Source organism: Miscanthus floridulus, chromosome 13 (genome assembly GCF_019320115.1).
Source record: "Miscanthus floridulus cultivar M001 chromosome 13, ASM1932011v1, whole genome shotgun sequence".
Taxonomy (NCBI): domain Eukaryota; kingdom Viridiplantae; phylum Streptophyta; class Magnoliopsida; order Poales; family Poaceae; genus Miscanthus; species Miscanthus floridulus.
The window spans coordinates 23,619,501-23,630,100 of record NC_089592.1 but is presented as its reverse complement, the minus strand read 5'-3'; the positions used below and the strand labels follow the sequence as shown (position 1 = coordinate 23,630,100).

Here is a 10,600-nt window from a genome sequence, read left to right as displayed (position 1 = left end):
TTCTTGCTTTGCATAGGAATGAGGAGTGTCCCGTCGGGTGTGTGCACCGCGTGTATATATAAATACTGCAGGAGCCAGCAGGAGCCACAATGCGAACGCGTGGTGTCGCGCGCGCCGGAGATCGGTTGGTATCACTGGCCCGTATAGGGAAGGGAACGGTTGCTTGAGATGTCCAATGAGGTTGAGATCGGATGAGGTTGAGCTGGTGGTCCAAGAGCAGAGAGTGGTACGCTGGAACGAAGACCATGGAGCGGTGCAGCCACGGAGACGCCGACACGGCCTCGGCACGGATACCTCGTCGTCCAACAACTAACAACCGAACCGCTAACGACTCCAGTCCAGCGTTGGCATCATATCGGCACCGAGACCTCGTCCGGAACAGAGATTCATCATCGTTCAGAAAGCGAAGGTGGCGCGTGGCGGACGGGAAATTGTTCGCTCCGGCTGGTCCTATCGCCGTCGGAAGTTGCATGGCCCATGGGGACGGGCAGCGGGACTGTTTTTTCTGCTCGCCCGGCGGCTCTCGGCCGTGGTGCGCTCCTCCTAGAGATGGCAACAGGACCGATCCGCGATTCCCCGTCTCCACGGGGAATGAAATGGAAAAAAAAATAGTCCTCATAGGGTTCTGGGGGACGGGATAGGGAACCAATGCCCTGTCCCCATTCTCCGTTCCCTGTGTACGCACCCACGGACTCACTCTTACTCTAAATTATTTGCCCTTTGACATATTAAAACTCTATTAAAAAACTCAACACATAGCCTAGTATAAATAGGAAATTAAACCGTAAGTACATATATATGTCTTGTAATATGAGATCTTGTTTGTTCAATTATATTGATATGACACCATAAATTTACTTTTGCTCTCTAAATGTTGCATTTTTTAGTGAGAATGTCAACAATCTCTCTTGATCAATCTTTACACTAGAATTATTTGGCCACAACATATCTCCATTGTGTAGGCGTATGAAGTTGTGAAGAACACACCAAGCAACTGATATGTCAACTTTTTTACTAACTGGGTAGTGTGGGCTAAATTTTTGGTATTCCAATCGTTCTCTCAATTATATAGTTTGGATCCATGGGAAAATGTGCTATGTGTTTATTTTACCAATATCTACTGCCGGGTTTTTTAGTGTGAAACAAACAAATAAATTTCACATCCAATACTTGATTGTGTACATAAAGGAAATTTAAATTATGAGACTTACGACGTACCATATGAAGTGTCTGGTCAGATCGCCCGACCTTGCTTGGAGATGAGTTGGTTGTGTTAGGATTTCTATAGAATGCAAATGTATTTATACATACGTGTGGTGTATATGTAGGCACATCAGCATTTGCAATGGCTATAACTTGTTGCTTTGAGTGTTCAACGACTTGTTCTTCAATTTTTTAAAAGAAATAGAAACATCAATCAAGTTCCTCTGTTTTACGTGAGGTGCCTACCAGAGGCCCTCTAATCTTTTTTACTCTATGATTTCAATTCTTATACGATTAGAGAAACATATATAACACCTCAATTCCAACATTTTTCCAAAGCGGGTTTTGGGCTCAAAATTTTCAAAGCACTTCAATATTATTTTAGATTATAAGGCGTCCTTTGGAAAGAAGGAATTTTTTTCTATTTCCTAACATTTTTCTTATGAAAATGAACTAATTTACGTGGAACTCATGTTGTCGGTGCAGAAAGTGACCAACACGTAAATATTTGTAGTTTTGCCGTACGTTGTGATCGGAGGTGGCCTAGCACTCAATGACACAGGGTTTATACTGGTTCAGGCAACGTGTCCTACGTCCAGTTTGAGTCGGTCGATGACTTTATTCCTGAGCCCAGGTGCTCGAAGTTTGCAGTGGGGCTACAAACGAGAAGGAGAAAGATGGGGGTACAGGAGGTCCGGTCGGACTCTGGTCTGAAGGGCCGAGAGTGACGGGAGCCCCGCTATGTGCTAAGTGTTCGAGCGTATGCTTGTGGTTTGAACTTGGTGGTTCTATTGTTGTGTCCTAGTGAACTTGATCATTCTGAATGAACTTAATTTTGGAAGAGAACGCATCCCCTTTTATAAATGTAGGGGATGGCCTTACAAGTGAGAGGGAGAGAGTATGTATGCTACTAAGTCTTGTTGCCTACGCCGGCGGGTACATGATGATGGTAGGCGGCCGCAATACTGTTTAGTGTCAGATGCATGTGGGAGGTTGCGTTGTCTTCTTCAGATATGACAGATGTCGGTGCCTGCCATACTGTTGATGCCGAGAGGCATACAGTGGGTTTTACCATGTTCGCCTAGTACGGTAAATGCCGGCGCCCACAACACTGTCGATGCCTCAGAGGCACGTGGGGGGAGCCTTACCGTACTTGTCTGGTATGGGAGTTGATGGCGCCCACAACTCTGTAGGGGAAAATGTCGGCGCCTACAATATTGCTTGGGTTCTGTCATGCCAGGGAGGTCGCAGGGTACTGTCCTGCAGGTGTACAGGGTACGGTCCTTGGTATTGCGGTTGACTTGGGTGTCCTGCCTTACTTTCTCCGTCTGTTTTCTAGTCCTTACCGAGCGGGCGTCCCCGATCGGTTGGTCCCAGTCGGCTCTGATTGCGCCAGTCGGAGAAGAGCTGTAAGTAGAGGTTCGGCGCATCCCTAGTCGAAGAAGCGGGTCAGAGTCGGAAGTGGTGGTTTGGCCAGGCCTTCCAGTCGGAGAGGCCATCCAGAGGCGGGCTGGAGACCGAAGCGAGCGCTCTGGACGGAGAGGTGGGCCGGAGTCGGAAGCGGGCGCCGTTCCTGCTCAGCTAGGCCTTCTGTTCGGAGATTGGATCGCCCTTCTAGCCTATCATTTAGATATTTGGGTCGGCCCAAGAGATGCGCGTTGGTTCGCAACGTTGTCTGCTGGGCCAAGCCGTTGCTGGGAAGTCGGTCCATGAGGGACCCCGGGGTTATGAACCCGACAGGAGCCACCGAGCCCCCGGGCGATTTGGGTAGAATTGTCTGGGGGATTTTTGTCTTTGACGGCGGGTGCGCGCGAGCACACCCGCGGGTGTAGCCTCAGAGCCCCCGGGCGTTTCGGGCAGAATTGTCTGGGTTTTTTTGTGGGTTGCTAGTGGAGGAGGTTTTGTTTTGTCAGCGGGTGTGCGCGAGTGCACCCACGGGTGTAGCTCCCGAGCCCCCGGGCGATTCGGGTAGGATCGCCTGGGGGGTTTTGTCAGCGGGCGTGTGTGCGTGCATTTTTAGTTGAGACAGAGTCATCCTGGCGTCAGTGCAGTCCGCACAGCCGAGGCAGTTAGTTTAGGGATCGGTCGAGGCGGAGCTCGCAGATCCTGGCGTCGGTGCAGCCCGCGCAGCCGAGGCAGTTAGTTTAGGGATCGGGCAAGACGGAGCTCGCGGATCCTGGCGTTGGTGCAGCCCGCGCAGCCGAGGCAGTTAGTTTAGGGATCGGGCGAGACGGAGCTCATCCTGGCGTCGGTGCAGCCCGCGTAGCCGAGGCAGTTAGTTTAGGGATCGGGCGAGACGGAGCTCGCGGATCCTAGCATCGGTGCAACCCGCACAGCCAAGGCAGTTAGTTTTAGGTGTCTTGAGCCCCTGAGCTTCGTTGGGCTTGGTAGGGGTCGGTTTGAGTTTTGTGCATTACCCCATCCTCGGTTTCTCACAACCGAAGGGTTAGCTTTGTCGCTTGCCTCCATCGCTCGGGCTCGAGTGACGCGCTCGGTGAGCTCGCTAACGGGTATGATCGAGTGGAATCTGAGTTCGTCATTCATGACGGGGTCGGCATAGCCCTCTTGTGACATTCCACTGCTCCTTTACCTGCAACCCGGCAGATGCCTAGGTCGTTCCGGAGACCGACCCAGGTGGCCCGCTGGCCTCCCCTCGATGGAGATTCTGTGGGTTTGGTAGAGGTTTAGGATCGAACGAGAAGGTTGAGATGACCCTGTCTACTTTGGGGCAGACTAGGCGAGGAGGGCTGCACGGGGCTCATCTGCATTTTTCTTCCCTGGCTCTATTTGATGCAAGGCGACCTCGAGCTCTTCGTGGGCCAGCCGTCGTACCTCGGTCGGTCGTTGCTCATGTTGAATGAGGCAACTGTCGCTTCGTGACGCAACACGGAGCGTTGTGATGCATTTAGCCGCATGTGCGATGCCTTAGTTCCCGAGCCCTCGGGCGATTTGGGTAGAATCATCCGGGGGGCACGGGCATATGGAATGAATGCGTGTATGGATTTATGAATGATTATATAAGGAAATAGTGGGGGTTTGATAATATTACCTTGATGACTCAAGTGACGAGGTTTGAAGAGCTCCAATCGGAAATGTCTGACCAGGATCCGTGCTCGTCGTTCGTGATGGAGTCGGCATGGCCCACATGGGGTGTCCCTTTGCACCTTTCCTGTCTCTCGGCGTTTTCCTAAGCCGTTCGATTGACTTTAGGAAGCCCGATGGTCTCTCCTGGCGGAGATCCCATTGTTTTGGGTTTTTCCAATTCCTGCCTGGGAAGGCGAAGGGCCGCCTACGTGTGGTGGCGCTTTGGTTCCAGCGCTCAGTGTGCGGTAGTGGTGGTCCATACCCAGGCCACGTCCCGTCTGACCAGGCACCGTTCCGTCGGTCAGTGTGTGTCCCATCGTTTCCCATCCGCATTGAATGGGGGAAGGGAGAGAGTTTTTTGCTCCGATCCTTTGCCCTTCTTCAGCTGCAGCATTTCCTCCTTAAATAGGGGAAGGGAGAGGGTTTCTCGTCGCAGTCCTTTGCCTATTCTCCAACTATTGCCTCTCCTCCTTCTTCCTTCTCACCAAGAGTGTCTGTATGCCGCGGCGGTTCCTAAGTGAGAGAGAGGGTAAGAGAGGGGGAGAACTCATAGATCCCTTCATGAGTCCGGAGCGCAGTGTCGAGCTGCAGGCTGCCCGAGGTGGTACTGGCTGTCTTTGCCTGGGAAGGGGCGGCTTCCGCCAAAGGAGGTGGCGCGCTGGATTTATCTGCGAGGCCGTTTTTGGGATGGAGCCATGCATGGACTCTTTCCGGTGGATCTTCACCGGGCGACCCTTGTCGGAGGGGAAGTTGCCCATGATCGTGCTGGTGGAGAGTTCCGTGCCTACAGCTGCTCAGGTTGGTCAGTTCATAAAGTTTGATGAGATATCTTCTAGCCATGGTAGATAGACCTCGGCGGGCAGCGTCCCTGCCCAGGAGCTGCCTCGACTGCATAAGAAGGTTAGGGGCTCCATGCTCTTCTGCATAGCATCTATGGGTGTGACTCCCTTGAGGTACCCATTGCACTTACCGAAGTTGAGGGAGCGGAACTGGGCGGGGTCCTTGAGGTATCCGTTGCGTTCGTCGAAGTTGAGGGAGCAGAACTGGGCGGGGCCCGTGGCTTCTCCTTTGGCATCAGCTGATGCCGCCGAGCGGCCACAGTAGTATTTGGAGTAGAAGTAGTCAACAAATGTAATCGTTAAGTTTGTGGGGGAGCCCACGTGTGAATAGTTTTTGTATCAATGAATACATCAGTTCTGTTTTTGTGATAGAATCACTATCCGTTCCTTGTTTTTTTATCCTAGCGTAGCTTTGTTTTTATCCTTTCTTTTTCACACCTACCTGTTCATTCCATAGGTTGCAGATTTTAAGAACCTAGGCATGGCCCGTGGGGCTTAGCTGCCCATAACCGTAGGTCGTGGTAGGGTGCGTTCGGTTGGGAGTAAGAACAAAGTCACGTAGGGTAATCAAAGGAATGGAATGCCCTTTTATTCGGGTAAAAAGTTTTTACCATGTGATAGTAAAAAAGAGAGGTAGTATTTAGTATTGTACCCTTATGGAGCCCTTGAGCGACCTGGGCTGAAAATGTTCGGGCTGGGATGCTTTACAGGAGCAAGTGTTGACTAAAAAGCGGTAAGACCAAATTTAGGGGAAAAATGACGTAGCTATTCAATGTTACAAGTATTGGTGAGAACGTTGTCGTTGTCGTCCTCCAGTCGGTAGGTGCCCGGTCGGATCACTTCGGTTACCGTATAGGGTCCTTCCCATGGTGGAGAGAGTTTGTGTTTTTTCCTTCGTTGATTGGGTCCACCAGAGCACGAGATCACCGACTTCGAGGATCCTCCCCCTGATCTTCCTTTCGTGGTACCTGTGGAGAGTTTGTTGGTAGCGAGCGGAGCGGATGATGGTCGTCTCGCGGGCCTCCTCGAGCAGGTCAACTGTGTCTTGCTGAGCCTCCGTGGCTCGGTCGTGGTCGAAAGCCTTCACTCTTAGGGGCACCGTGGTCGAGGTAGGAGGGCAGCACTGCTTAGCTCCATAGGCCTAGGAAGAAGGGTGTGAACCCTATGGATCGATTTAGGGTCGTTCTCAGGCTCCTAGAGGATCGCTGGGACCTCTGCAACCCATCGCCGGCGTACTTGTTGAGTCGGTCAAAGATGCATGGCTTAAGTCCTTGGAGGACCATGCCATTGGCACTGCTCGACCTGACCATTAGTACATGGGTGTTCGACCGAGGCCCAGTCGATCCTGATGCCATATCCATCACTGAAGTCCAGGAACTTCTTCCGGTGAAGTTAGTCCCATGGTCAGTGATGATATAGTTAGGAACGCTGAACCGGTAGATGATGTCGAGGAAGAATTTGACCGCCTCTTCGAGCGGATGTTGGTGATGGGCTTGGCCTCTATCCACTTGGTGAACTTGTCGACTGCTACTGAGTAGGTGAGTGAAGCCGCCTGGGCCCTTTTTGAGGGGTCCTACCATGTTAAGGCCCTAGACCACGAATGGCCAGGTGATGAGGATGGTTTGAAGCTCCTATGCCAGCAAATGAGTTTGCCGAGCACAGAATTGGCATCCCTCACATTTGCGGACGACCTCCTCTGCATCTCGTAGTGTAGTGGGCCAGTAAAAACCTTAGCAACAGGCTTTTCCGACCAGCAACCTTGGGGCCGCGTGATGTCCGCAGATCCCGGCATGGACCTCGAGGAGGAGCTGCTTCCCCTAGTTGTTGGGGACGCACTTCACCGAGTGCAACGAAGGTCTTGGCGTGTCAAGCGATCCATCGGGCTTCGGTCCTTTTGGGGGAGAACCTCCTTGAGGAGGCAGCAAGTAGCGAGGCTCGCCAATCGGTTTGATCGAGTGCCAATACGGCGACGTCAGCGGGTGACGTCGTCGTAGAGCAACTGGGGTTGGAGCCCCGAGCGCTGGCTTGGCGTTGGGGTCAGAGCCCCTGGACGCCAACTTGGGTCGGGGTGTGTCTGGATCGGACCTTCCAGGACACGGGTGAACGGCTCATGGAGATCGTTGATGAAGATCCCGCTCGGAGACGGATCTGCCTGGCGGCCAATTTTGCGTGGAAATCGACGACATCGTTGTCCTTTCGGGGGACGTGATGCAGCTCGATTCCCTAGAATTTGTCCTCGAGCTTGCACACCTTTTGGTAGTATGCTGCCATGAGGGGGCTTTTGCTGGAGGACTCCTTCATGACCTAATCGATGACCAGCTCCAAGTCACCACGAACGTAGAGTCGCGTAGCACCAACTTCGATGACGATGCGGAGTCCGTTGATCAGGGCCTCATACTTCATAGTGTTGTTTGAGGCTAAAAAGTGGAGGTGGATGGCGTAGTGGAGCCTACTCCCGTTTGGGGAGATCAGAACCACTCCAGCCCCAGAGCCGAGCGCCATGACAGACCCGTCAAAGTACATTGTCTAGTACTCGTGAGTGACGTCTGGGGTCGGTAGCTGGACCTTCGTCCATTCAGTAACAAAATCCATGAGAGCTTGAGACCTAATGGTGGTACGGGGATATACCTAATGTCGTGGCTCATGAGTTTGAGTGCCCACTTGGAGATCTATGCCGCGGCGTCGCGGTTACGGATGATGTCTCTGAGCGGGTATGAAGTGACGACCGCGACTTCATGGTCGGTGAAGTAGTGCAGGAGCTTTCGGGTCACCATCAGCACGGCGTATAGGAGTTTCTGCACCTGGGGCTACTGGACCTTGGGGTCGGTGAGTACCTCCCCAACAAAATATACGGGCTGCTGGACCTTAAGGTGGTGTCTCGGCTCCTCCCTTTCGACGACCAGGGCGGCGCTCACCACATGGTTGCTTGCCACGACATAGAGGAGGAGGGGTTCTCCCTGTTTGGGAGTGATGAGGATTGGGGCCGACGTCAGGGATGCTTTGAGGCTCTCAAGAGCCTGCTGAGCTTCCTCAGTCTAGACGAAGGCATTCATCTTTTTGAGGAGCTTGTAGAGTGGCATCCCCCAGTTCGCCGAGCCGAGAGATGAATCGGCTCAGGGTAGCCAGACAGTCGGAGAGCCTTTGTACACCCTTGACATTGCATGTAGGGCCCATGTTAGAGATGGCCGTGATCTTTTTCGGGGCTAGCCTCGATGCCGCGCTCGGTCATAATGTATCCTAGCAGCTTCCCCTTGGAACCCCGAAAACATATTTCTCGGGATTCAATCTGATGTTGAACCTTCGAGGTTCTCGAATGTTGCGGTCAAGTTTGCGATAGGTCACAAGCTTGGGCCATTTTGACCACTATGTCATCAACATAGACGACAATTGTTGGTTTTCGGCCACTCGGCTTTGATCAGGCTGATCGAGCAGGTCGATTTGGTCGGTGAAGCATTGCTGCATGCACCTTTGGTAGGTGGCACCAACGTTCTTCACGCCAAAAGGCATGGTTACGTAGTCAGTATGAACCATACAGGGTGATGAATGAGGTTGCGAGCTGATCGGACTCTTTCATCATGATCTGGTGATAGCCCGAGTAGGCATCCAGAAAGGAGAGGATCTCGCAACCCGAGGTGGAGTCAACTATCTGGTCTATGCGTGGCAAAAGAAATGATCCTTTGGACATGCTTTGTTGAGGCCAGTATAATCAACGCACATTCTCCATTTCCCGGTCTTCTTTTTAACAAGAACGGGATTGGCAAGCTAGTCGGAGTGGAATTCCTCTCTGATGAATTCGGCTACTAGGAGTTTGGTGATCTCTTCGCCTATGGCCCTGTGCCTCTCGTCGTCAAAGCAGCACAAGCATTGCTTAGCGGGCTTTGAGCCTAGAATGAGGCGTAGTGCATGCTCGGCGATGTCCCGTGGTATGCCTGGCATGTTAGATGGCTTCCATGCGAAGACATCGCGATTAGCGTGTAGGAAGTCGATGAGCTCGCATTCCTATTTGGCCGGGAGCTGGGTCCCGATCTGCACCGTCTTGGTTGGGTCGGTGGGGTCGATTCCCACTGCCTTGGTTTCCTCGAGCGGGCTGAAGGCCGTCAAGGAGGTTGGTTTGTCGTAGTCTGGGACTGCTGGGGTCAACATCTCCCCGAGCCGCGGGAGCTTGGATGAGTTGATGACCGCGGTGGTGAGCTCGAAATGCTCGCGGTCGCACGTGAAGGCGTGCGAGAAGGTGCTGCTCACAATGATGACGTCGTTCAGTCCCAGCATCTTCAGCTTGAGGTAGGTGTAGTTGGGGATTGCCATGAATTTGGCATAGCACGGCCACTCTAAGATGCCGTGGTAGGACCCTAGGAAGTCCACCACTTCAAAGGTGAGGACCTCTAAGCGGAAGTTGGCTCGGTTGCCAAACATGACGGGCAGGTCGATCTACCCAAGTGGGTATGCCTGCGCCCCCAGGATCATCCCATGGAAGGGAGAGCCCGCTAGGTGGAGTTCCGACCGGGGGATGCGCATGGCGTCGAGGGTGTCGACGTAGAGGATGTTGAGGCCACTGCCTCCGTCCATCAACACCTTGGTGAGGCGCTTCTTGCGGACGATGGGGTCGACAATGAGCGAGTAGTGTCCCGGTCTCACGATGTGGGAGGGATGGTCCCTCTGATCAAAGGTGATCGGAGATTCTGACCAGCTGAGGAAGGAGGGGACGACCATCTTGGCGGCGCATGCCTCCCTATAGCGCACCCTTGTGCTAGCGTTGGACCAGATGGCGTCGGATCCACCGAAGATCATGATGCATTCCTCAGGGTTGGGGAAGTCATCTCCATCCTTGCCTGTCGCGCCTCCTTTCTTGGCTGCCACTCTTTGTCGTCTCCTTCTTTCGGCCCACCGGCCTATTCGAAGGACACGTTTGAGGAGCTCGCAGTCCTTATAGAGGTGTTTGATGGGGTAGGGCGTGGTTGGTGCATGGGCTATCCATGAGCTGTTGAAGTGGTCAGGTAGGCCCTGTTGGGGCTGCTTGCACGCGCGATCAGCTACGGCGACCAACGCGGTGTTGTCCTAGTCGGCGCCGATCCCTTTTGTTCTTCTTGCCCCTCTATTTGGAGGGGCCCTTGTCTTGGTCCACGTGCTTAGCCTTGCCTTTGTCCTGGCCTCCATTGAAGACCACTCCAACCACCTCCTCGCCAGAGGCATGGTTAGTGGCGACATTGAGCAAGTCATAGGTAGTATGAGGCTTTAGGCAGCTGAGTTTATGGATTAGGGACTCGCAGGTTGTCCCAGAGAGGAATGTGCTGATGATGTCTGCGTCGACAACATCAGGGAGGGAGTTGCATCGTTGGGAGAACCTACGGATGTAATCCCGTAGGGACTCATTGGGCTCCTGCTGGCAGCCCTTGAGGTACTATGAGTTACTAGGGTGGACCTACGTCCCCTAGAAATTTCCAACGAAGACCCTCTTGAGGTCCGCCCAGTCACGG

General features: G+C 53.1%; 1 protein-coding gene across 1 annotated transcript; it reads right to left on the bottom strand.

The window, feature by feature from the left end:
* Nucleotides 1-7,795: 7,795 nt before the first annotated feature.
* Nucleotides 7,796-9,539, bottom strand: LOC136499589 (uncharacterized). The gene is made up of 2 exons (XM_066495189.1): nucleotides 9,159-9,539; nucleotides 7,796-7,885 (listed from the first exon to the last, which is right to left on the bottom strand). The coding sequence occupies exons 1-2, from the start codon at nucleotides 9,537-9,539 to the stop codon at nucleotides 7,796-7,798; spliced, it is 471 nt and encodes a 156-aa protein (XP_066351286.1).
* Nucleotides 9,540-10,600: the final 1,061 nt, after the last annotated feature.

What these genes read in the sequence shown, in the direction of transcription:
- LOC136499589 (XM_066495189.1), bottom strand. Translation starts at nt 9,539, where the DNA reads ATGTTTGGCAACCGAGCCAACTTCCGCTTAGAGGTCCTCACCTTTGAA. An exon ending in CCACCGACCCAACCAAGACG is followed by an intron (nt 7,886 to 9,158) that starts GTGCAGATCGGG and finishes GTGACCCGAAAG; the next exon opens with CTCCTGCACTACTTCACCGA.